This window comes from Oncorhynchus mykiss, chromosome 22 (genome assembly GCF_013265735.2).
Source record: "Oncorhynchus mykiss isolate Arlee chromosome 22, USDA_OmykA_1.1, whole genome shotgun sequence".
NCBI lineage: Eukaryota > Metazoa > Chordata > Actinopteri > Salmoniformes > Salmonidae > Oncorhynchus > Oncorhynchus mykiss.
This window is the reverse complement of record NC_048586.1, coordinates 16730320-16758302: the sequence shown is the minus strand read 5'-3', so window position 1 is coordinate 16758302 and position 27983 is coordinate 16730320. Positions and strand designations below refer to the sequence as shown.

The following is a 27983-nucleotide window of genomic DNA, read 5'->3' as shown; positions in this document are numbered from 1 at the left end:
TACAGTGAACCGGCTGCCAATTTGATGGACCTCTCAGCCCTCAGCAGGAGTTCAGCGTCTTTGATTAATGAGTGCAAGCTTGTGGAAGAGGGTACGAACAGGAGGGACAGGAGAAAGAAATGGTGTGAAAATGCACAATTGCCAGTCCTTTAATAGGACGGCTGCCATAATTACTGATGGGTCTAGTTCCTCCTTTTAGAAGAGCCAAACACACTTGGACCCCTTTCACAACCCCCACCAAAAGATTGAAAAGAGGCTGACCCCCCCAGTCTTGTTAAAATCCTCACACTCGACTTCGAGATGGCAATGGTGACTATTCAGAGACACTAAATGACAAAAAAAACAATCTTGTTAAATCCAGATAACCCACGTTGGTGACAAACTTTTTCCATCTCGCCTGTTTGGAACACCAACCAGAAAAATAGAAGAAATAAAATCTGTTTTATCTTGGAAATTGACCTTGAATGATAAACAGCAATAATGTGTATCGCTGTTTCACTTAGACAAGACTTAGTACAGTGACATATTTTGGATTGTCAATTCGGCTAACTTAATGTTGTCATCAGAAGCAGGACACCTAACAGGAAACAAATATCAATGTTTTACATTCTGGTACAGGCTATATTGTGCTACATGTTCTCAAGCAGACTAAGGGGGGAAAACACACACCTCATATCTGCTAATTAGCCTACCAGTTAAACTAACAGGTTGTTGGTAAATTATAATGAATTTACTTTTGTTGTGTGCCTAATAGCCTACCTTAACAATAAGAAACAAATTATTACACCACATGCAAGGAATAGGCTGTAATTAACCAAGTGGTTGAATGGGTGAAAATAATGGAGCTAAAAATACATTTTATTAAAATGACACCACTGGGGCTGGTAGCATTTAAACGTGCCGCTTCAAGCAATTCAGCAACGTTGAGAGATAATGCTAAGATTTTCCATCCTTGAAGAACAATACCCTGCGATATTCCAAACATTCAAATGCGCCACTGCTATTTTTATTAATGCTAAAGCTCACATCCGGAGCTGGTGACTTGTTGTGATGCATTATTGTTTCCTCATTCTGAGACTGTTTTCAAGGACACGAGCTCTGAATAAATATGAGGCAAATTCAGTGACCTTCCAGCATTGTATCTGGTTATTGGTTGATTCATTGGCAGTTACTGGATGCATGCATAACATATCAAGGCTGTAATCTGATTTATCTTGCATCCTTGGCTGGAATGGCTGCTTGAGCCATTTAAATGAATCGACTTTATGGGGAATAATGTCTATTGCCATTTCACTTAGACGGTATGCAATAGTTAATCAATGAACTATTTACAAAAGACCAATCAATCCCTCTGTAGCACTGGTGGCAAAAGCAAAGCAATGCCAAAGGAAGTTCACAAATGTGACATGTGAAATCAATGGCCACAAACAAACAGTCATGTTCTCCATTCAGTGAGTGTGGTGTAAGTGATACTAAAACTTTTTTTTAAACTCAGAAGCTGGTTGTGTTTAAAGCTTGATTCCCAGGTTATTACCTCACTATATACACATTTTGCAATACAGTCTTTATTTTTCTTAAAATACGCTTTGGTCAAAATTGGATCTAGGCCTGTTACTAAGTTACTGGCCAAGTCCATTTTAAATTTGACATCCTAATGGGGAAAGGCCGGACACAACCTGTAGACATTATAGGCTAGCTAGATTTACCTTATAGTCTAACAGCCCTGTAGTATTGGATCTGAACAAGCCTCGACAGATATGTTCTGTCACTTGTGCAGAGGTCAAATAACAAAGAGCCTAAAGGTCTATTAATAACTTAAGCTATTATACCTTCAGTTCCATCAACAAGGCAACAATAGGCATTTGCAATCAGAGTTTAAACTGTGGGCACATGAGTGTCCTGCACATCACTGCACGTGTGCATGCGTAAGTGCATGCATGTGCATTTGAGTGTGTGTGCTGGGGGTTAAATTAATTGCCAGTGCCACCGATGGTTTCCTAACATCTCAACGAAGGATCGCAAGTTAAGCATTTCACTGTACTTGTGCATGTGACAAATAAAACTTGAAACTTGTAATGAAGCAGATGTCAAGTCGATTCATCCGAGGGAAGTGGAAGGCATTCCCATAAGAGAAAGCTGTTTGGCTAAACATCTGCTCCTTTACATTTGAGTTATGCTGTGAATATTCAAACAAAGAAATGGGAGGTGGAGCAATTAGCATTTAGAGCAGAGGTATTCTGCTCTCAGAATATTATTTTTTTGGGGGGTGGGCAGTTTTAAAAGAATCCCCTGAATGAACCACAGATTGGCAAATCCAAGTAGGTACGCATTGTTGGTAAAATATCAGGTTACATTTTGGACACTGAAGTGAATAAGACAAGGTTAGAGTGAAAAACAGGACACGTTAAGTACATAGGACCTAGACATAGCATGGTCGACATAACAACACCATACATAAGATGTCAGTCTGGACTGTAACTTTGTAGAGCATTAGCCAGCTTAGCCAAAACGGGGTCTATTCAATCAAATGTAATGTCATATCAAACTGATTCCTTGCCCTAACTAATTAACCAAATACTGAAGGCTATTGAAAGTGAAAATCAGTCTAATAAGTCAAATGTTGAGAACACTTGACTCAATCATCCTGCCACCACTCAAAATGACTAGCCCTATTAGGCAAATGTGTGCCTTTGCATTGTTAAAACCTTCACTCCATGAAAAAGGTGTCTTAGAAATATGAAATCAATCGCCTCATTCAGTCCAAATGTTACAAAGAATCAGGTGTTACCAGAACTTCAGATGACGTCATATCTTGAAACGTTTGACAACTTTTCGGTCATAAGCATTCTGGATCTTTGAAGCGAAAAGTGTGGGTGGGTTAAAATTGCCCAAATGGCGAGTGGCTTGTTGTTTAGATCGCAGAAAAATGGTGGATATTGTAATATTACACAAAGGGATACATTTCATCAACTCAGCCGGGCTGCAGCTGCTTTTCTTTATAGGAAGCAACACAAAAGACAAGAGGAAAGGAGCTTCGGACAGACCCAAGCAGTGGACTGGCTGAAACTGCTGATTTCCACTGACACCTCCAAACATATATATATAAAAAATGATGCTACACCACAAATAAGCAATAACGAACTAATGTTTAATTTGTGGTTTAATTAGGTTTAACCGATGACGAGCAGACGCTGGCATTATCGGTAAAGAGACACCGACATTGGGTTGACACTATCCACATGACCTGCAACAATGTTTTAAAACATTTCAAAAAACTTAACACTTCAAGTGATTATAAACCTAGTTAACACCAAAATGTATTTCTCTGCCAAATAGATAGCGTAAGAAAAGGGCAGTTAAGCCGCACCAGCTACATCACAAAAGACAAGGTTCGCTAGCTGAACAGCAAGCTGACAGCAACCGACTCGGGTCCACACCGTAAAAAGTGATGGAAATCGACTGTCTCGTCATTAAGTTGGCTACCAACTAGCTGTACTGTAAATAGTTGCAAAGTCACAACACCAGAGTGCTGCTATTATTGCTATATTTATAAGTGTTCTCATTCCTGACAAGTTTGTATCAAGCTGCACCACTCAGGTTAGGTTACATGAAGAAAAAGAGCAAGCCGCTGGACAGCGCTGATAGAACGAGGTGCTAGCTAGCTAGCATGCATCCCTATCAAAATGACAAAACTGAACGTCGCCGTGAATGATAACGCAAGCTAACTTCCACACTGCAAAACATAAGGAAACTCACCTTAATGTTCGTCACTTTAGGTATACTCCGTCAGTTACTATTCAAAAGAGCCTTTATGTTCCTCTCCTTCGCGATTTGCGTTGCTTTGCGTTGAAGTCAGTGGCAGGAGATGATAAAGACGAGAATTGGGCATTAATTGAGTCGTGGTGAGAGTGGGTAGCTATGTGTGAGTGCGTTAGTTACCAACGGCAGATTGAGGGAGACTCCAGACTCCTCAAGGTTTGTTCAGCTTCACTTCAAGGAACGACGAAGTGACGTCAGTTAAAAAGCTCCAACAATGCTAACTTTTGTCTGATTAATTAACAATTCAGTGCTATAAATGACTGTAAGCAGATACCAGGCATCTGGTAGGTATTACTCGTTTGTTTGTTTTTAATCCTGGAAGCGATCTATGATTGATATAGCATTTTAACAAGATAAAAAGTTAAATGGACTCTGTAAAAGCAAATAACGTTTATTGTGGTAAACTAATAGGATGAATGAGGAATGCAGGTGTGGGGGAAAGAACTGGGAAAGATCTGGCAGTGTATACACTGTGATTATTTATTTGTACAATAAGTCACTGCAATTATGTAGCAAAAGGCATAATTAATCAAATAATAAGTGAGGAGATTACACATATACACTTTATTTTCATCTGTGGGGAACAAGTGACTCTTACAATATCTGTTTTTGTCTTAGGATCATAAAATAGGAGATAAATGAAAAGCTACATCTTGAAACATTACATACTCACAGATCCCAGTGAATTCTTTGAATATACTGTACCTTTGGTCCTTTGAGTAAGTGACTTGCAGTAATACAACAACTCAAAGAAATCTTTATGTATTAACACATCTCCTACAGTTGAGCAAAGACTGCCATCTGTGCCTAATTGTGTTTTTCCTTTCTTTGGTCAGACAATCAGCAACAGGCTTTGCAGAGACCTTGTGACCTAGTCTGCGTTAGACAGGGGGTGCAAATTATTACATTCAACAAACAACTGAAGAGCAATATGCTGCAAATTCTCTTCCAGAAACTGGGGAAAATGTGGATAGTTTATGTCGATAGGCCTACTGTGCAATCAATCAATCAATTGACAGGTGGAAAGGTAGAACAAAAAAATAATATTATGTTTGTGACTCAATTTAGTGCTTATCGGGAAATATTCTAGATTTTAGATTTTTTTTTAATATATATATTTTAACGCTATTATGAGACATAAAGGCTACATATAATCACCCAAACCTTTAATTCAATTGTTGATATGTGGCTTTTACACAGATGGCAACAAATTGCTCAGAGAAAGCAGAAATTATCAGCGAATGCTTTGTGTTTGAATGTTCAAGGGAGCAAAATGCTTCTGAATTAAGGGAACTGTGGCTTTTTCTTAAGCAAATTGTACATCCACTGGAGGTAATTGGAGACAGTAATTAAGAAACAAAGTACTTAAAGATGTGTGTGTGTGGGGGGGGGGGGGGGGATCCTTATTCAGCATTGTGAATTTAAAACAGGTTTATTTGCTTGTTCACCATCCCTTGTGCTCATTGATTTTCTTCCCCTTCCTCTGAGTCAATTTCGACACTGCATTCAGACGGCCTGAAACGGATGAATCAAGCTTGCCTGAATCGACAGAGATGGTGGGAGAGAAAAAATAATTTGATGATTTTGTCACTGTAACAGCGGGATGCTGGGATTTTAATTGTATTGGAGAATCATCATTAGGGATACCGAGTGATGAAAGAGCTCAGAGCTGCATCATTATAAGAGGCTTCACTGGCCAGGCCTTTTTGCATGCAATGAAAATGTCTAGCATTACCTAGGTCATTTGTAACATAATAAGTGCAAGTCCAATGACTGCAATGCAAGCACATGGGGTGGGGGGTGGGGGGCAAACAGTCTGTCCCCTTATTTGGGACAACATTTTTAAACAGTCTTGATTAGAAAGTATAATGAGATACCAAAAGACATTGTAAAGATGATGTCTCCGGAGGCTGATGGAAGACAAATGAATGTGGTGATTTGGTTTGAATTAGTATCAGTCCATGGCAAGCCCAGGAAACCCACCAGCCAGTGTGGCTGGGGCTGTGCTTGCCGTTATTGATTTTTTTGCCTGACACATTCAAAGAATACAGATTTTAATCATTTCAGTACACAACACCTTATAATTCCAATAAAAAAAACAGAGCCTTCCAGCACCACACATACATTTAATTTAAATGACACAAATTCATCTCTGAGCTACAAACAGGGTAAATGCAGTCCAAGGTTTTTGTACATAATTACGCTCAGGGTTAATCCGCTAGGCCTCTTTAAAAGCTTAACAGTACAATAAATACAGAACAGTTTTCTACTGTGGACCAACTAATCTACAGTGAATTAAAACATTTAGTGCTTTACATATTATGGAAATATTGCCCTGCAAATCAGTGTTTTCACATTTTCAAGAGCATGGTCTGTTTTTCATGCAGTAATGGTGTTAACTTCTTTTATCCATAGATATTTTAAGTATCACTGGTTTTGTGCTATTTGATGATATGAGCCTCAGGAGAATTTCACGACAATAAGGTATATATTGCCCTTTGTTCTCAGCACAAAACAATCCTCTCCAAATAGGTCATGTGGGTTAGTGATGACATGCTTGTCTGTCTTGGACCAACACTAATGATAATAATAATAATAAGTTATTACATTTCTATAGCGCTTATCTGAGAATCTCAAAGCGCTTTAAGAGCAAAAAAACAAGCAATATGTCATGACAGGTCACTCAATAGAGGCCAAGTCTTTGTAAGCTGCATCCTCCGAAGATTGAGAGGGTCAGTTCATGGCTCAAGTGTAGGGATCTGGTCAGAGGATGGCAGATGATGGTGATGGAGCCCGCTGATGATCTTGTAGAGGGCAAGTCAGGGAACCAGCCTGTCTCTTACAGCCGCTGGACTTCTCCTCTTCCACTCTGTGTAACACCAACTAGGGTGATGCCTCAGTAGCTCTGGGTGCCAGAAAGCTCACCACACAAAGTTCAGAATAGTAGCCAGTCGTCCACTACCAGCCCTCTGCCTCAGCACTGTTGTATTCCTCTGTTTCCCATTCCTCTTACGCTTCAGGCGACTCCTCAAATGATGTTAGCAGAAGATTAGGAATTGGCAGCCAGGTGAAGCAAAACAAAGCTGGTACTGTGTCCAGATACATTTTTCAAACAAAACCATTAGCCAGCTATGTAGCTAGCTAGCCAAGCAAAAAAAACGTGTTAACCTGTCAGTCAATCTGCAAAGACACCAGATATATGCTACAAAAACGCAATGTTATTGGTACTGTGTGTGAGGTACTGCCTGTGTCAGATCCCAAAAGATTTGTGAAGATATTAATATAACAACTGGTCTGGTGCAATGCCAGTGGTACCTCAGGTGTACTTATCAACCCACACGGTGTTGGAAGTTAATTTCAGGGGATATCTGTCACGTTCTGACCTTAGTTCCTTTGTTTTGTCTTTTGTTTTAGTATGGTCAGGGCGTGAGTTGGGTGGGTTGTCTATGTTAGTTTGTCTATGATTTTCTATTTCTGTGTTTGGCATGGTATGGTTCTCAATCAGAGGCAGCTGTCATCATTGTCCCTGATTGAGAACCATATTTTGGTAGCCTGTTTTCCATTGTGTTTTGTGGGTGGTTATTTTCTGTTTAGTGTTGTGTTGCACCTTACAGGACTGTTCGTTGGTTGTTTATTGTTTTGTTTTCAGTGTTCATTAAAATATTTAAAATATGGACACTTACCATGCTGCACCTTGGTCCTCCTCTCTATCTCCAGACGACAAGCGTTACACTATCAGACATTTGTACCAAGGGAAGTAGATCAATCTCTAATTTAAGATGTGCTATTCCTGTTAACTACATATGTATAAATATAATATTTATTCAGCGAAATGACTTCATCAGATGTTAAACACCACGCCACTGTCTCTGCTTACAGCATGAAGTGTTATGTCGCTATAGCGGCAGGACTGGGATGATAAAAAATTGCATTCAAAGTGTCCTAAGTCCCACACTCCTCGAAAATATTTCTGAAATGCATGTAGCATAGATAGGCAAGGCTTTAACATTTGTGTGGGGATTTCAAATAGCCCTTCGCCCGGCATTAAAAAGGACATGATTAATCAAGGGAAACATCACCCAGTATGACAAACATCATCAGGATTAATACAGATGTGCATTGGTGGAATATTGATAGATTCATACAACATAATTGACTAACCTGTCATCTTGACATTATAAAATTCCACCATGAAAACGTACTCATTTCCCACGTCATTCACATAATAACAAGCATTCCCAGCAAATTATTGACCTAGAAGGAAGAGAGAAATTATCAGGAAATAAAGATCTGGCATGGAATGTGCTATCAAGGAAGCAAAATTAATCCGTACATTGATAACGAGCACTTATTAAATATCAGATCAGAAGACTTATTTACACAGACTAATTGTGGCTCAGAATAGACTTACTTATAAAATGCCTCTGCAGTGGACGGCCATGTAAATATTGGCCTTTGTTTTCCCTCTGTTAATTGGAGCATGTTCAAGGAAGACAGTGGAGGAGAAACATGAGCCTTCCATAACATGGGAAACAGATGCTCCCCACTTCTGTCTACCTCGGTTTGAAAAGGCAAGAGAGGGGGATGAAAAGAGAATAATAATGAAGAGAGAGTTGAAATCTAATGAAATAATGAGTCTTAAAAGAAAGCTGGATTTGCCTGGGGTAAAACCTGAAACTCTTGAGGAAAATAATGGTTTGGGTGACAGCATTGCTTTTCGGTTAGATAACTGTCACGTATTTCAGAGTAGATTAAAGTCTGAACACATGAGATTCTGAGAAGTATTTCAGGAGTGTTTTACCAGTTGTAAGAGCCTATACAATTACATAAAACATTTTAGAAATTGTAAATAGATGTATTGTTATTAGCGATGCATAAACTATTGAACATTTCAGAGTAATTGTTGGAATATTTGTGGTGAGTTTAGCATCTTTTGTTCACAAAGGAATGCAGCAATACACATATTACTTGATAATTACTTGATAACCCCTGGTGAACAGCAGTGGCTCTGTGCATCCCATTTTCATGCCAACTGTCACTCTGTGTCATATTGTATTTACGTATGCATACCACTGTCCCTTTTAATTAGCAATTTCAGGTCAGTGCAAAACCCATCCTCCTCCAGGCTGTGGTAAGGCAGACGTGTGAATGAAATGCCTTCAGTGTAATTTGATCAAAAATAGGCCATTACAGCCATAATCATAATGGCAACAGCCTCTCTGTAATGTTTGCTCTCCAGAAACAATTCATCTTGGGGTGAAACAGCAACACTTATATTGGCAAAGAAGCAGAAAACCATGAAGGAACACAAAAGCACAGATCTGTTTGTAAAAAATAAAGGACCCATGCTAGACAAGGTAATTATAATGTAAGCAAGTCCCATCATTTTCAAAAAACCTCAAGCGAGGCTTTTTCCTGCCTACATTAACACTACAATTAATTATGATAATCACTTCTGGGCATGAAAACGAACATCTACTTTAGAAAACCTGGCCTGGCACTACATCCTGGAGATAAATATTTATTTTATATTTTATTGTTGAACTTGTGTATACAAAACTGTGTGAACTGTGTTTAATTTTGTGACCACTTCTATAATAAATGGTTGAATGTTTGAATTGATCTGGTATTATTATTATTGCCACCAAATAAAGACAAAGCAAATTGAGTCAAATGTCTTGTCATATTTATACACTCGCTGCAATGGGTTTGTATAAACATTTGAATGTTCTCTCAGCTCCAAACTCATTTTCTTCCAAACACACTCAAACCCATTCTAAAAGCGTCGTTCAAGGTTCCTTTCATGGACAACTGCATTCACAGCAAGCTGCTATTGTATTCCTATCTACTAAATTATGCTTTGTTGCATATTCATGGCTGCCTTGTCCAGAGTGAGGAGGGTGAGACAGACTCTTGGGTCCTGGGAAAATTGGGCTGAACAAGTAGATATGTCACAAAGCATTCCTCTGTGATTACAACACATCTGCTGAAATCCCATCCAGACAGAAGCTCATTTCTAAGCTCCGCCTGGACACTGTTTCTAGGTTGTGTTATTGTATGTAAAACCCCGTGGCAAAAAAAGACCAGACTGACTGTTTCAATTTGACTCATCTACAAGACACAATGAGTCATGATTAGAGCAAGATATACAGAGGATTTTGTAAACATAATATTCTGTTTAAATGCATTTTGTCTGAAGGATATGTGTTCATAACATTGAAACATATCCACAGTGCCTCCAGACCAAGAAGTATAGAGTTATTTGTTTACATTTCCAAGCGAATAGGCACGAGAGCGCCGAGGAAAATGCCCAATAAACTAAAGGACTGAAATCTACCTTTTCCTAAGAGGTGTATAGTGGGAGTCCTGACCTTCACTGTGCCTTGTGTTTCACCTGACCTCATCATTTGTTGTTCTTTGTTGCCATTCCATCTGTGCGAATAGTTTACTGGATGTCTTCCCACAAAACTGAACTTTCAAACAGAATGAGATATCTATGTTGAATCTACACTATGGGTATACCCTACTCAGTCATGTTTCCACTTCTTCAAACACAGTCTGCATGGTGCAGTTGAAAAATGAAGCGTTTGAATGTGTTCACTCTGTAGACCATTTATGCTGAAATGGGTTGACTTTTGGGTTTTGTCAGACTTTAAAACCAATCCTGTTACAGTTTTGCTCACAACAGGCACAAACGTGCCATCAATCAAACTGAATAGATAGCAGCCAGGAATATTTATCTTAATCAAATTCCATGTGATATATTAACACTTGATTGTTATCATGATGTATACTTAAATTAATCAAATTATTCTTCCACTAGATTAGACAATTATCAAGATTTTGTTTACATAAAAAAAACATTCACAATGCATGTTTATCTGAAGGAGTTCATGCAATCCGTTTCTGTTGCTGTTCCTGGAAAGTACAGGCTGGAATTGTGATCTACTGTCCCGCCTAGTGGCCAAGCTCCTACATCACGGGGGGGATGTCTCCTTTCATATTAGGAGTTACATTCACTACATGGCCAAAAGTATGTGGACACCCCTTCAAAGGAATGGATTAGGCTATTTCAGCCACACCCGTTGCTGACAGGTATATACAATCTAGCACACCGCCATGCAATCTCCATAGGAAACATTGTCAGCAGAATGGTCTTACTGAAGAGCTGTGACTTTCAATGTGGCACCGTCATAGGATGCCACCTTTCCAACAAGTCAGTTTGTAAAATGTATGCCCTGCTAGAGCTGCCACGGTCAACTGCAAGTGCTGTTATTGTGAAGCGGAAACATCTAGGAGCAACAATAGCTCAGCTGTGATGTAGTAGGCCACACAAGCTTACAGAATGGGACCACCGAGTGCTGAAGAACACAACGCGTAAAAATCTTCTGTCCTCATTTGTAACACTCATTACCGATTTCCAAACTGCCTCTGGAAGCAACATCAGCACAAGAACGGTTTGTCGGCAGCTTCCTGAAATGGGTTTCCATGGCCGAGCAGCCGCACACAAACATAAGATCACCATGCGCAATGCCAGCGTCGGCTGGAGTGGTGTAAAGCTTGCCGCTATTGGACTCTGGAGCAGGGGAAATGCGTTCTCTGGAGTAATTAATCACGCTTCACTATTTGGCAGTCTGACGGACAAATCTGTGTTTGGCGGATACCAGGAGAGCGCTACCTGCCCGAATGCATAGTGTCAACTGCAAAGTTTGGTGGAGGAGGAATAATACAATGACATTCTAGATGATTCTGTGCTTCCAACTTTGTGGCAACAATTTGGGGAAGGCCCTTTCCTGTTTCAGCATGGCAATGCTGAATCAGTGCACAAAAGTGAGGTCCATACAGAAATGGTTTGTTGAGATCGGTGTGGAATAACTTGACTGGCCTGCACAGAGCCCTGACCTCAACCCCATCGAACACCTTTGGAATGAATTGGAACGCCGACTGCGAGCAGGTCTAATCACCCAACGTCAGTGCCCGACCTCACTAATGCTCATGACTGAATGGAAGCAAGTCCCCGCAGCAACATTCCAACATCTAGTGGAAAGCCTTCCCAGAAGAGTGTTATAGCAGCAAAGGGGTACCAACTCCATATTAATGCCCATGATTTAAGAATGAGATGTTCGACGAGCATACACTACATGACCAAAATAATTTCCTAAACAGAAAGATTTCACCCTGTGAGATATCAGATGTTATGAATATATAACTGTGTATATCACTAATGTATCCTTACTGGAAGACTGAATTACCAACATTTACATATTTTCCAGATGGAAGTTGTATTTTCTGAGAGAAAAAATGAGCCTAACCCTAAGGAACAGGGAAAACTACCATTGATTAGTGCACACCGTATCAAAACACTTTGCAACGGAAAAGGAAACGTTTCTTATTGGATAAATTGAGATAGAGCTCTCCCTGTTTGTTAGTTTTTTCCCCCGTTTGGTGCCTAATGACTACAACCCTCTAGTGCTATAGCAGAGCCAGGACATGTAGTCAGTGGGAGGGTGGGTGTGACCCCATCTCATGCTTGACAGATGACAGTGACTTATAATCTATATGCCTTTAAGGAGTAATTAGACTGTCCTCAATCCGGTGTCCTAATTCATCAGGTCCTTTTTAATTATGCATTGACAGATGTATATTTAGCTGTAATGTTCTATAACGATCGCAGGAATGGACAGAATAGTGCTGATATGGATATGGTTGGCATCAATGGTTTGCAAGTGTTGCACTTTGGGATCAGTTAGGGTTGCAAAATCTGGGGGGGGACACCAATATAACAAATTCTGATATTTTCTTCCAATAACTGGTATTTTGACCTAACAGATCTTTTCACAGCCAATCTGATTGATCAAAATACCAATCTGTGAGAAGAAAATCAGAATTGGGCTGCTTGTGTAAACACAGCTAGATGAGGGATTACTTTAAGATTCCATTAATGTAACATTGTTAACCATGTCGACTTGTTCATTGTCAGTATGACAACCTCAAATTGTCAGACGTGTCAAAGAAGCAACATGCGCACAACTACTTTGACTGCAATTTCATCCATTATGAAATCTCAAAACAAGCACAAGGTAACCAACCATGTTTGCCCACAAGATGAGACACTCGTACAAGTCAATCAAAAAAAGAACAGGCCCATAACATTTCCAAACTTTATTTTGAGTAACAAATAGGGCTTAGCTAAAGCCAAATTAAATTAATATTGCACAGTTATTAGCAAAAAGCTTTCACAGACATTCAAAAGACCTTATGAGGGTGTAGTTCTGTCAAAACACAATTTTAGGCCCACTCCACAAACTGTAACATACTGTATCACTAATGCATTAGTAAAAGCACTGACCATACCAAAATTAGTCCATTAGAATTTGGATTAATAGCTTTGTAAAAAAAAAAAAAAAAAGATTATTTAGGAAGTCGGAACAAGGATATGGTTCAGGTCAAAGGCAAACGATCCTCACTAAAATGTTTTCTCCCATGAATGGACGTTCATGCATGTCACTACAGACTAATGCACAAAAAAATCATATCTATTATAAATGTAATCATCTTTAAAAGCTTGTCAGTACATTGACAATCGCCACAAAGAATGCTTTGAACTAAGTTACAGCAGCATGCAAACAATGGGACACAGGTCCGCAGAGATCCCCTTTTTTTTGTTGAGAAAATGCACACTGGTTGGATCTGGCTCTTTGACAAGCCTTAATCTGGTTGTTTGAGATATAAATGATGGATTATCCCTCTGTAATTTCAATTACTTGTATTTATCTCTTAAATCGAGAACTAAGACATTTGAAGCCTGGACACTAGGGGAAGAGATACAATCACTGAAAAGTATGAACACTTACAAGGGCAATAGAACATGAAGATGTTTGATAATGATAACTTTTCAAATCGGACTCGCCATGCGGTACAAAGATCACAAATAGTATGCAGATGCAGACAAAAAACAACAGGAGACCGAATGTCTTTGAAGATTGAAAACAGCGATTCTCACAATTCAATATTGAATTAATTCTAACTGCAAGCAAATGATAGTCTACATTCACAGTAATGGACTTTAGGGCACCCTGAACTATGAAACCAGGATTTTCTGAAGGAAAGTTTTCTGAAAACACACTTTCATTAGGATCCTGTTCGGCAAACACAAACATCCATAATTAAAATAATACATCTTCAAAAAGCAGACGGACCCAATATCCATAAGGGAGCCCATTCACACAGGCAATGGTGTAAAGGACCTAAGCAGACGGTGGCTCTAGTTGGTGATAAAAGTTTTGCCACGTGTCATTCCATCGCAGTATGTTATTTTATCTGTCAAATCATCTCTCCTGGACAATGGAACCCGCCTCAATTAAGGTCACCTTTTTCTCTCCGAGTCCTCTCCTCCAAGAGTGACTGCACACAGCATAATCTAAGAGGACTTCCCACTAAGCCATGTCATCAGTCTCCACTAGGCAGGCCTCGTCAGAGGTGGGAGACCTGAACGGGGGGTGGTACTCGAATGACGTGAGGACGGTACCGTGTTGGTGCTTCTGGTGCAGGAACCAAAAGACTGCAGAGATCCCCATGATTCCGATCACACTGAGAATTACCAGAGCTGAAAGCAGTGGACTGGGAGCTGAGCGCACAAAAAACAATGCAGGGATAGGTAACCATTGAGCTTACTGTATTTATAGAAATATAATGAATAGAACGGGCTGGGACACCTGTTCTATTCAGTCTTTCTATGACTGTATGGCTATCTAAGAACAAATTAAAGGAAAATCGCCTCACTTCACTTACCAAGTTTGCCATCCTTCTCTGCGTTTGAAGAAGAAAGGAACATCATATCAGTGAAACATGACAAAAAATAATTCAGAAATGAAAATAAATCTGCAACCACTTGTTAATCAAACTGACAAAACAACATATTGCTGCAGTGGATTTATGTCAACAAAGCTATTAGAAGCAGGACACCATAACGAAGATCACCTGCGATTCAAAATGTGTAATTGTTGGGAAATTAAAAGAACATGGCGGACAATATTCGGTGGTCAGAGGCTATTTGATGGCCGCCCACTGCCCACGGGCGACATTCGTTATGGTGTGCTCCGTCTCTTAAGAGTAGAAAGGTTATGGTTCACAAATGCTGATAAAAATAGGGCCTTACTTTCAGCAGTTTCACAGACCACGCCATTCTCTGGGTTTTCGACACAGCTGACTTTCATCCACTCCCCTGTGCTGCTGTGCATGGCCACACAGGTGTCCATGGGAATCAATTCAGACTCACTGGAGTTATTCCCCCAGTTATTAAAGCTCAGACCCGTTTCATCTTGCCACTTAAAGTCCTCATCTTATCAGACAAATAAACCAAGACATCAAATTTTAGAAAAATAGCAATGACCATTTATTCTCTCTCTTAATTTCACCTTTCATAACCCCAAAAATATATCGTCATAGAGAAGATATACAGTCAAAACAACCTTGTTCAAATAAAATCAGTGGTGTCTGCGTTTTTTCCACATGAAAGCCGTTAATATCTGGGTGTGGATCACAGTTTATTTGAGTTTCTTTTTTTCATCCTCCTAGAACTTCATAAAAAAACAGGATTTCCTGACATTGTGCAGTTCAAAAATGGGACAGCTGCATTAGCCATGCTTGACAAAACCAAAACTCTTTCCAGGCAGTTTTAACACTACTGTCACAAAGTGTACAAGACCTGATGGATCTTATTAGCAAAGAAATGTACTCACAATACTCATTATGTTACAAATATTACAAACACTGATCCCAAGGCCTAGTTTAATATGGATTGTGGCAGTGGGTCAAGAGACCGCATTATACTGTACAACCAAGTGATATGGCAAAGTAAAATTCATAATACGGAGGTGTCATATTTTCTCCTACATCTAAAAGTACTTACCATCACTGTCATAATACATGCCCAACCACACGTGCATGTTGCCTTTCCACACCTGCGGACTGTACTTGGTGATGAAATTATTCTCCTCTGCACTTTGGACACTCAACAGTTCTAAAGAGAGACAACATAGTTTTCAATTGCCACAGATTGTTCTAACATTGAGAGTAGTTTGAAATAGTTCAATTCAATTATAGCCTTTTATCTAATACATAATAATAAGAAAGGTGTAACATTATGGAATAAAAAGACAACTTCATATCGGGGGCGTCGGAGTACCATATCCTGAGCAGATGTTTTTCGCAGCGTCAATAGTATAGCTTTTTGCCACATCTTCTTCTCCATGGACGAAGTGGTAGCATCTTTGTCTGAAAGGCACCCAGGTGCGCCCATCTGCAGGACAGTCTGTGCAGAGAGTTAATTATGAGACAAAACCACTATCGTTTTCTACATCCACTTTCAAACAAAGTTAGGCGTCCCTGGTTCAACTTACATTTCCAACAACCTGCACAAACTAGTCAAGCAAGTGACCGTTTTATCAGTAGGGACGTGAATGACAAACAAGGATGTATGTTTGACTTTGTTAAGCGAGAGAGACTTTAGTGCAACATCCAATACATCTCGAGAACCCAAGGTGGCTTATAGCAGGTCCCCATCTTGAGGTTCTCACCTGATGTATGGAGGACTGGTGGCTCCATGTGAACTACAATACCGGCGATCTGTTTTAACGTCTAGAAACTGGAGTAATCCTTGCTAGTGGTACGGTTTTTCAAACCCTTGGAACTTAACTTTCATATAAACAAGAAAGAACCTTTCAAATGCAAAAGATACACCAACCGTTCGCAGTTTAGCAAAGTTGCACCTGGTTGTTTTGTCGCACACTGCCTCAGCTTTGACACATCCTCTCGCCTTGTGCTCGCGTTTCCATTTGACCGGATCGCATTCATTTCTCAAAATACAGCTGGGGGAAACGTTCCTAAACTGCGTACATCAAGTGTGTCTTTTGTATTTAAAAAATTATTATTTCTCGCTTACATAAAAGTTACGTTCCAAACGTTTCCAAAACGGCGAGGCGTATTTGCGTCAAGACGGAGCTTTTGGACAGCGGCGGGGTAATTGCCAAACAAGGCTAAATGGGACAGCCAATGGCTCAATGTAATGCAATGGATTTGTACTTGATTTAACTAAGCAAGACAGTTAAGAACAAATTCTTATTTACAATGACGGCCTACACCGGCCAACCCCTGGACGACGCTGGGCCAATTGTGTGCCGATTTATGGGACTCCCAATCACGGCCGGTTGTGATACAACCTGGATTCGAACCAGGGTGTCTGTAGTGACATCTCTAGCACTGAGATGCAGGGTTACATACTGACTAAACCGCCCGTGTTGCGTACGCTGCAAAATAAAATGTACACATACATGTTATTCAATCGTTTAATCCAAACTGCTGGCAAGCGTCTGTGTAGCCAGGCGATAAAATATGATCCAGTTGGTGGCGGTAATGCATCTTAAAGTTCGTTGCCAAAACGTCATATAAAATCATCAGAAGAATGAACAACGAGAGATTAATCTACAGATACAAAAAGGAAACTCAGTTAGTTTTCTTTGATTAACTGTCGGAGTAGAGAACACACAATTTTGTGTGACTCAATTCTACAAAGATCCAGCAACAAAAAAAATATTTAAAAGTGCATTTCAGGTAAAACAACAACCCAATGTTAATCTCCCAGGAATAGCTAGCTAGCAAAATTTCCATAAATGTTTCATGTGTGTTTTAACCTGTTCCCAAATTAATATAGTGTCATGAAAATCAACAGGCACACTTATTAAATTGTCATATAGAAATCAAGTGCAATATTATCACTATTACATGTATATATTACATTAGTATATTACCATAATTATTTATATATTCCTGCAACTAGTCACTTTTCAGCCCTGTTTACATATATATCCATTCACCTATCACGCCTATGCTGACATTCTTGCGCTCACACTCACCACCACTTATGCTGCTTCCATACTGTTTACTATTATTATTTATCCTGCTAGTCACTTTCTCATAATCCATGCCTAAATGTACATTTCTACTTCAAATACTCCAATATCCCTGCAATTGTAAATTTGGCACTGGCACTAATCCCATGTAATGAATTGATTGTTTACATTTTGTATGTGGACCCACTTTGAGAATAGTCTAAGCACATTTTACTGAGTGTGGTTTTTAGACTACACACTTCCTGCTTCCTTTGGAAATTAGGGTCACATTACTGTTTGTTTAAACCTTATACCTCGTGATGTCCGAACTTGGTTACAAGCCAAGTCACCCTCTAATAAAAACTAGCAAATCTGGCATGTAATCAGACAAAAAAATGAAGCCCTATAAAACAGGAATTATTATCGTGCGCAACGCAACAGTAACATGTTACACATTTGTTCAGCAGGAAACCGTGTGGAAAAGTTTTTGTCTAAGTTTAAAATGAAACAACAACTTCCAGTTGTTTTCTCGAACAATACCGATGAGTAAAGAGCATTTCGCATCCGGTTTTAAACAATACAATTCTGATTAAATAAATATACTATCTCGACTTACCACCAGCTTGAGTAGATTGCCAACAAACAACAACAAAAAGGAAATTGCATAAATATATGGGGCAAAGACGACATTCCTTCAGTGACTCCATGTTCGCAAGCTCCAAATCATGGCTCCAAAATGTTCTTCTTCGGTGTGGTATTAGGACGGACTACTTCCTGAAAAGTTGTGTTGCCGCCAGAGATATTACGAACGGGAAACGTACACAGCGGACGTAAATATGATTCCAAGGAGTTTCCTATCTCCTCAAAAGTATCTCTGTTGCCGCCCACTACTGTACTCAGAAAACAAAAGGTGGAAATCCAAAACTTTTAACACCCTCTAACTTCCGGAAACAACATACAAAACTAAACAAAAAGCAAGGCAACAAAAAACATCTCGTCCCCCACGAATGATGCAGCGCGCCCCCCTCTTGGGCCAATTGAGATATCACATGTGACTAACACATATCAGTGAATTACTATAGCTCTCCCACCTTGGGCCAATCAGTTTAATTTCGGTGGCAAGTTTGGTCAAAATCGTGTCAGTGCTGTCTGAGATAGAGCATGTGACTATATGGGCAGGCTCCTGGCAATGTAAATAGTTTGTTTGTATGCTTATTTGGATGTGACTATTCCTCTTTTGTTTGTAGATATTTGTTAATACTTTTTTTTTTAATCCCTTAACTATATGGGCAGGCGTAATCCACGACCGTCTAGCAATGCAAAGGTTGCATGTTTGAGTCGCATGGGGATGTATGTACGACCGCTGTGTCAATCATAATGTAACCTAATAGTGTAACATATCATACTAAATGGAGCTTCACGTACAAATAATACAAATTGCCCTGAGACCACGTTGCAGCATCTCACGTTGAAATTAAATCCCACCCCACTAACTTTAAATAGTGGTAAATACTCGCCCCAGTGCCCAGGGGCAGATTTGGAGACCCCAGGAAGAGGCCTAGGGCTGCTGAACAAAGAGCTATTCGGAGCCAGCTATTTCAGGTGAACGAAGCAGAATGAAAATGCTAACTGGAAAGACTTGAAATGCCCTCCATTACTAAATGTCTTTGCATCACCACATAGAATAGGGGTTGGTAATAATTTTGGTTTGAGGGCCACACAGGGATAAAAAAAAAAAATCAACAGACCGCACAGATTTTTTTCCAGACCGATTTGTTTGTCAAAAGCAATTTGCGGGCCTAAAGAAGGGCAGTCGCTTCTGAAAGTCTTCAAATTTTGCTGCCTTAAAATTATATCTACTATTGCAGTGTTATGGGTATGCTTGTCACTGGAATGGATTGGGGAGTTTGTCAGGATAAAAAAAACAAATATGAAAGGAGCAAAGCCCAGGTAAAAAGTTAGAGAAAACCTCAGTCTTCTGAAAATCTAACACTGGGATAGAGTTTTATTTATCAGCGGGACAATTACAAACATTTTAAGACACACCAGAAGGGGTTTCCAAAAGGTGTTGAGTGTTCCTGAGTGGTCCAGTGTCAGTCCTGACTTAGATTAGCTTGAAAAATCAGAGACAAGGTTTGAATATTGCTGTCCATCAATGATTCCCAACCAAATTTACTGAGCATGAGAAATTTTGACAAAGATCATGGATATCTGTTGCCCTAAGAGTTGTGCAAAGTTGGTAGAATATTTTTTCAAAATTATTCTGTTTTAACACTTTCAATTTAGGGATTCATGATGTTTAAATTCTGGGCCAATACCTATATCTGATATTTTCTTTGCAATATAGACCAATACATATATATTAGTTCATTTTATGGACCTTTAAACTATTCTAGCACAGATACAAACTGCAACCAAGTTTTTATGTTCATAAGGCTAATGAGAAAATATGTCAATTGACTTGAATATGGGAAAAGTGGAACATTTCTTATTTGCATCACAAAGTGAGTGAAATGCATCAAAGAGGTATTAGAAAGTTTGGGAAACCATCAGAGAAGATCAGGTATTAGGTAATAATTATGTGTGTAGAAAAAAAGATCTGCCTTATTTTCAGTGGTAAACATGTATAAATATGTCAGAATTCAGATATGACGTCATTGTTTTAGCATTATTCATAGAGTTTTTAAAGTAAGGCGCGCAACATGGTTCAATGCGCCAATAAATCAGCACAACCTACTTTTTTGTTTATTTCAAATGGCTGGGGTCTTGGAGCTAAAATTGTGATCATGTATACGAAGGCCGGCCCAAGCCTTTTGGTGGCCCTAAGCGAGATTTGGTTGGGGGGCCTCCCTCTTGATGTTGGAGAGAAAAATGTACGTTTGAAAGTACATTTCCTGCAGTTCTACACATGGGGCGTAGAGAAAATGCTGCAGTTTTAAAGCAAGTTTTCTGCAGTTCTACTCATTTTGCCATGGGGCAGAGACACATTTGTGAAAATCTAAAGCTAATTTCCTGTAAAACTACACATTTTGCCTGCCTTATGCCATGTTAATGATATCTGTCAGCTAAATTTGGCTGAAAATGCTAATTGAGTGACTCTCAGTGACTGACAAAACAAGAGAAAAACTGGTGATCCACAGCCAAATTTCAAACTTGCACTTTGTGTATTCTACTCTTCTAACCCTCAACAGTAAGTTGAGACCCCAACTGAGTTCAGTGTATGTTGCTTATGTCTTGAGCCGACTCTGATGTATACCCTGCCAATGACAATACAAAAATAGAGTAACAGAGACCAATGTACAATACGGCGATTGTGGAAAGTGCATGGGGGCTGCCATCTTTATGCGTCTCCGAAAGATGCGATTTTGTCAGTCCCTTCTAACGTGTCTTGCACTGCTTGTGAGCATCGTAGAGGGAAATAACAAGACAAAATCAATAGGGAACATAGACTTGATGTCTTCTGCACATCCACTCCAGTTATTAGCTTTCAGTTATGGGGTCGTAAAAGCTAATATCACCAACCGTACAAAAGCTACAGCCAAATTCGGAGGGGAAAAAAAAACATCCATTTGCTTAAGAGTGCACATTGGAGATTACTCACAAGCAGAAGATGGCCTCAAGCAGAGGAGGAAGATAAGATAAATAATGTATTATTAAACTAGTGTAAGTATGCCAAGTTCACGAGGCACACTGATGACGTGAGGCCCCAGGCAATTGCCTTAGTTGCCTAATGGTAAATCCACCACTGCCACACACATGTTCCTTCTAAAAAGTAGGCTTGCAAAGTTCAGTGTATGTTTGAAGCTTGTCAAAGCAAATGATTATGCAGCAACTCCCTTTTACATTTTTAATGCACCCGCTAAAAGGATTGGGAAGTTGAAGAATATCATTGTACATGCATTTCATTCTATATAATTGTATTATAGATTGTGGAGAAGGAAACAACAACATGTTAATTAAGGGAGAAGTGGTTTTATTGTTATGTTTTGTTTTGATAAAGGAGTTGGGCCCCAGGAGGACATTGATTTACAGAATAACCCATTAAGTCCTCTAGATGGTGCCATAAGTACATCAATTGTACAGATTTCAGTGATTGCAACCCAGTAGGATAACATGCTGCCTGAAAGCTCGCAGAGTGCCTCTTTATATTTGATAAATTACAGTATAAATATGTCAGGTTGTATAGCCAGATCCTTACTTGTAGGCGGCCTGCCACGACTCAAATGATGAATACAATGATTGTCTCATTAATTCATCCAAAGCTCCCAGTGAAAAATAAACAAGGCGCAAGACATTAAGAAGTGAGAAGAATGTTGGTGAGAGCTGGAATGGCAGAGAGCTCAGTGGTGTATACGAAAGCCACAGCTCTAGACAAAAGAAGACTATAGACACTACATTCATAAAGAAGACAAAATCAACAGGGAACATAGACACGATGTCTGCTGCACATCCACTGCAGAAATTCTTCAGCAATGCCAGAGATTCTTTGGCGGTTTAACAGCCAGCCTGAATGGTTTAAACTTGCACACTTTGTTTTTATTAAAGTGAACACAAGTTACTGTAGCAATGGACAAGACTGATTGGTAACTCACATGAACCCACTTAGCAAATATGTCCAGTAGACATCTCATCTAAAAAATAACAATAAACATGAATATCCTGTTATTATCCTCAGGAGCCCTCCAGGACCTGAGACCAGGCAGCCATTTTAGATCGAACCCTGTGTGAGCGAAGACAGAAAGAGCAACACTCGTAATTTCACTCTCCACTGAGATAGACTTTGCCAGATCCCAAAAAGATAAAAGAGCCCTTTGTACTCTCCCTGTGTAAAGGCCACGTTTTTCGATGGAACCGAAGACATGGTTATTTCAAAGACAACACATCACCACACAATCATTACACCTTTGTTGAGATCGCTCATATTACCTGCAGACAGACAAAGGTGCAGAATGGGTAGTATGCCATAGCTGTAGTAGATGAAGAGGCGTGTCCGACTTGTATCAGCTAGACGCAGGTGGCTGCAGGCCACAGACAGCTGCAGCATGGATCTGGCTCCTCGTCTGTCTGCTCACGGTTCCCCGTTGGGTGGCACCACACCCTGCAGGAGACCAGGAAGACCCATCTGCCAGTCCAGGGCTTGGCCACAAAGGCCCTCTCCAAGCACCCGTCCATTTATCCTCCCTCCCATCCACTACCCACCCAGGCCTGGTCACAGCCCTATCCAAGCCCCCATCCATTTATCCTCCCTCCCATCCACTACCCACCCAGGCCTGGTCACAGCCCTCTCCAAGCCCCCATCCATTTATCCTCCCTCCCATCCACTACCCACCCAGGCCTGGTCACAGCCCTCTCCAAGCCCCCATCCCTGTAGCCTCCCTCCTGTCACCACTCACACTTGCTGAGATTGGGACATGCATGTTAACACCATGGCCAGGACATGGTGTTGATAATCTCTACACTGCCCTCACCCTCAGGGCTGTGAATGTGCTAATGCCAAACACACTGTAAGTTCAACTCAACAGAATGTCTCATCAACAGTAAGGCCTGTTCAGGCATTCTAAGGACAGACTAGCGAAGTGAGGCCTGGTATGTTGATCAGATTGCCTCCATACCGGATTTACAAAACAGTGCACAAGATGAGACATGAAACAGACGAAAGGTTAATGATAAGTTGCATTGTCAGAGTTATATTGCTCGGCTGGATTGCCATGATTCTACCCCATATATCCAATTTCCTTTTCCTGAGGCTTCTGTACATGTCATTTGCTGCCGTAACGGACCACATAGATAAGTTTCCCCTCTGTCGCAAGAGGACGTGTGTCACGACTTCGTTGTATGCGGCAGCGGTGTCAATCTCAACTCTGTGTGAGGTAAGGTCAGTGTCAGTGTATTGAGGCAAATGACTGGAATTCTCATGTACTATGAGGAAATTGGTAGTGGGGGAATAATCTCACTTCCGGGCCTTGGTGAGCCAGTCTCTGGTAAGGAGATAGGCCTTCACAGGCCATGCTGTGCTGTCGCTCCAATCATTCCTGAAAGCTTTTGGTTTTGTGAGGAAGATCCATAAGAAAATCACTGCAAAGGCTATGTCAGCGGTAACTGCTGAAATTGTTTTCATTCAGCACCTTATCTGTGGAAACAGAGGTTATCGGTATCATTTACGTACAAAGGGAGACTCAAAGAAAGGTTCAAATATAATACACTTTCAAAGATATGCTGAATTTCTGATATGCTTCCAATTTTTCTGGTCTTGACACATTTCACAGTATGGAAATGTAAAATAATAAGCTACTCATATATTTTTTTAATCTTCAAAGTAATTTGTCTTCCACTCGTTACTTCTGATTGTTACTGAACATTTTTACTCAGAAATGTATGTTTATGTAGAGCAGGAGCAGCTGCCATTGGTTAAATTAAGTACATCCAATAGAGAAAGTGGATTGATGGGGTAATGATCAGCAATAAGGAGGGAGGAGGCAAAACTTTATAGCTAAAAACATTGAGGGGATTTCATTAATGCCCCGGGCGAACCGGGTTAGCATTGATTGCACTCGTTTTAAAACCGGCTGCCTTCCGGGGGGTGAGCCGGGTGCCCCGGTCAAATTCGACGGAAAAGACGCCCGAAAACAAAAGTGATGTATGTCATGCACGTAAAGTAATGAGTTAGGATTCAGTGTTTCCACATGCAAAAGTGTTTGCTCTTTATAGAAAACTTATATCGCTTTACCTGCCTTCTGAAGGAAAACAACTATATATTTTATAGAAAATACATGTTTTATGTTTCTGAACAATTCATTGTGCTGTTTTGTGGACATTATGGCCAGGGCATGCTCGACTTGAGGTGGGCACTCCTCCTTCACCACTTTTCCCCGGTGACGTAATGGGCCGTAGCCCGGTTTACCCAGGTTCAGTCTAATCACACTCCCCCATTGGCCGTGTTTGAGATCATCAAAGACGGTTTGTATCGTGGGTAAATTGTGACTGGCCGATCTACAAATCATATTGAGTAGTTATTTATGATGGAAGGTGATTTGTAGATCAGTCAGTCTCAACTCGCCTTTCAAGTCGGCTGCAATGTCAAACGCGCCCATTTACTTCGGGGGATTCGGCCTGTATAGTTTTAGGCATAGAGATCCTATAACTTAGATAATGCTAACTTGTAACTACGACTCTTTTTTTGTCATGTTGCTAGGATGGAAATAAACAAGCTCTTCATCTGCAACTGGCTCAGCTCTGAGGGTTTGTTTACAGCCAGATATCAATATAATGAGATCTCTTCCCTCCCACACCAACAGAACACAGAACAAGTCCAATTTAAGTTTTTATTAAAAAAAAAAAAAAAATCAAAGAAATGAACAGAAATAAAGCTTATGTAACAATCTACTGAAAATATTTTTGGCTTTAACAAACACTATAAAACAAAAACACAGAGGATGGTTTCCTTAAACTGGACATATGTTACCACTGGGAAATGTGTGGCACATGTAAAACAAAAACAAAAAATTAACTCTCATATAGATATCTCTATGAAAATCTTTTATTTCTTCAAAACGATCTGTACAAAACGTCTTTCTTCATAAATTATTACTTTTCAATATAACTTAATGACTTTTTAACACGATGGTTGATTAACTGAGCATTTTTCTTTCTTTGTGAACCTTTCCAAACCCTTGATCCAGACGCAGTATGGCACTTGGTTCAGACATTACTAGCAGCATAACCCTCACAAGCACTCGACAGAATTAGTTATCACTCTCAGGCCGTACACAGAAATCTCAAGTATAGTCACAATGGCCCTTTACTTTGGTAACTCAACTCAAGCTGACTGCAGAGGAAATGCTGCTGCAAGTCTGTCTGGACTGACAAAGCAACAATGATGTTCTCAGGAGATGTCACAGATCCAGGAAATACCACTTTCAGCTTTAGCTTTTGTTTGTCTTCAACCACTTTTATTAGCCTCTGGTATGTCTTGTGATGAAAAGCAGCAGTTCTACTTTTGAAACTATGAAACTTAATGTCTGAACACAACTAAAAAACGCTCAACGCACAATTGTCCTCAAAATGATTCTAATAATATATCATAATTAAAAATAAAAATAAAATTTGTGAAGAAAATCAAAAAGTATTAAAAACAACCTGAAAGAAAACATGTGTATATTGCCAGCTCCTGAGCATGGCGTTTGGTCTGGAAGGGCAGGCTGGACCTGCTAACCCGGCCCAATACAGAGGAGAAACGAAACTCTGAGGTAGATAACTGGTCAGTCTGTCCGACCATCAGGCCAGAAAACGGGCTTCTGGAAGACAACTCAATCATAAAGCCTGTTCAAATCTACTATGATAAAAAATAATCAAACTTTTAGCAATAAAATTATCTGTTGCACAATGTCAAACAGATTATTATAAGATTTTTTTTGTAATTTCATAGTTTCAAACTGCCTTCTTTGTATTTCTAACACTGCATTTTCCATTTTTCTGTAGTGATGAAATCAGCGTGTGGCATTTGTTGGATCCAAATCGTCCTTCAAGCTTGTTTGTGTCCATACTTTCATAAAACGTATGAAAACTGAAAGTAAATGTACAAAAAAAGGCACATTTTCCAAACTGCAATCTAGTCTGGCAAAAAGTCAATCACATCCCTGTGAGAGAGAAATGACACTTTCCTCAATTTACTAGCTCAGTTCTTTGGTGAAGTAAACTATAATTGGAAGTGCCGAGCCTGTTTGTTTCCTATCAAAGAGCTAGGTGCAATAAAATCGACATTTTCATCTCCGTTTTTCCCCAACTCAAACTCCATGTTGTACGTGAAGGCTTTGATAGTTTTTTTTGTACAATAATATATCCAAGTTTGCCTGTTTGCATTTCAACTGAAAGTGAAGAAGAAACATCCTGCCAAGCTGACAGAGAACGACAACATCTCCCAAAAAAGACACAACCACGCCCTCCCTTATTCCATCCCCACCCCAAGAAGTTCATTTTAGGCTAATCTACAACACCAAGTAATTGAAAGGCAAAATTCAAAATGTGATCATTCAGCAGGATATCTACCACATTCAACAACCAAAGACCTTTAAGGCCCTCAGATAATACAAACATGACATCCTATTCAAAATCATCATCAGATTCAGAGGGTCGTTTCACTTGAAACATTTTTTTCAAATACTTCTACTTTAGATTAATTTTTAGAGGGGAAAAGCAAAACGCATACAGATGTAGGATCTTTATTTGAGCCAGTTTGCTACAGCAGGAAAATAATCCAGCAGCAATAGGAAATGTGAATTGTTATGTGGATTATAATGAATGGACATTTTTGTAGTGGTTAATATAATTTTCAAAAGGGAAATTACAAAATGGAAATTACACACTTCAGAAGCCTTTTGAAACCTCAAATACACCACACGTTTAAAATGTCCTGCATTGCAGGAAAGTTCTCTGGCAACAGGGTGATCAAATTAAGATCCTACATCTCTAAACACAGCAGATTTTATAAGCTATACTCAAAGGAAAAGCCCTATTTAGCTGATTTAAAAGGCAATAGCTCTTAACATTTCTTGCTCATTTCTAGCCTCAGAGGTTGCCTATACAGCTACTGTACGGAATTTTTTTTAAGGCAAATTGTTAGAGACAGAAAGATCAATCTAGACCACTAAGATAAATCACTTTACAAGAAAAAACATTGAACACTTCACCATAGCAACACTCACACAGCAAGCACAAAACATCATTTTCAAGATGTCTGGCTAATAAATCTTCAGAAAAAAATCTATTTCAGTACAAAATAAGAGAAAAACTAAATTGAAATCATAAACAATATTAACAAAAGACATCTTTACTATCATGCACCTTAAACAACAAGTCACATGATCCGCTCTAGGTTCTTGCATCCCATGTGACAATCCTCGGTAAAAAATAAACATTCTTTCTTTATTAAAATACTATTTTTTTTATTCTTTTTTTGAGAATTATAGTATCCTTCGATGAAACAAATCACTTATTTGCACCTCATGGAACTTATAACAGAACAGTCTCACTTGTTTTTCTTATCACAAACAAAAGGAAATCATTGCGGAACCTGTGCAAAAACTGGGATAAATCCTTAACGCACAATCCATCACCAGAGGAAGCCATGATTGTTTCAGCTGTCATACAACTCATTCTTCTGGGCTCCTACCACACCTGAGAGGACACAACCAGAGAGACAATCAGATGAGTTAAACTCTGGTACTAAGTGTCTTTCTATCATATGAAACATCTACCCACAACCATACAGGCTGGGGG

At 39.6% G+C, this 27983-nt stretch overlaps 3 protein-coding genes across 21 annotated transcripts in view; all 3 read right to left on the bottom strand.

The window, feature by feature from the left end:
* LOC110501507 (bromodomain adjacent to zinc finger domain protein 2B) overlaps positions 1-3981 on the bottom strand; it is an 89879-nt gene extending 85898 nt beyond the window's left edge. For 14 of the 17 annotated variants that reach the window (XM_021579126.2, XM_021579137.2, XM_021579128.2 and 11 more), the window contains exon 1: positions 3757-3980. The gene's annotated coding sequence lies outside the window, so the exon portion shown is untranslated. Of the gene's footprint in view, positions 1-3756 lie in introns of all 17 variants that reach the window. The other 3 variants (XM_021579139.2, XM_021579127.2, XM_021579129.2) reach the window with 1 other exon arrangement.
* Positions 3982-12970: 8989 nt separating this feature from the next.
* LOC110501506 (CD302 antigen) lies at positions 12971-18763 on the bottom strand. The gene is made up of 6 exons (XM_021579124.2): positions 18325-18763; positions 16007-16132; positions 15731-15841; positions 14978-15160; positions 14611-14628; positions 12971-14446 (listed from the first exon to the last, which is right to left on the bottom strand). Exons 1-6 carry the CDS (start codon positions 18413-18415, stop codon positions 14256-14258), a joined length of 720 nt encoding a protein of 239 aa, XP_021434799.1. The 5' UTR covers positions 18416-18763; the 3' UTR covers positions 12971-14255.
* A 6253-nt stretch (positions 18764-25016) lies between these two features.
* Positions 25017-27983, bottom strand: part of LOC110501504 (RNA-binding motif, single-stranded-interacting protein 1) — a 64796-nt gene continuing 61829 nt past the window's right edge. For all 3 annotated transcript variants that reach the window (XM_021579122.2, XM_021579116.2, XM_021579123.2), the window contains exon 14: positions 25017-27881. The gene's annotated coding sequence lies outside the window, so the exon portion shown is untranslated. The remainder of the gene's footprint in view (positions 27882-27983) is intronic.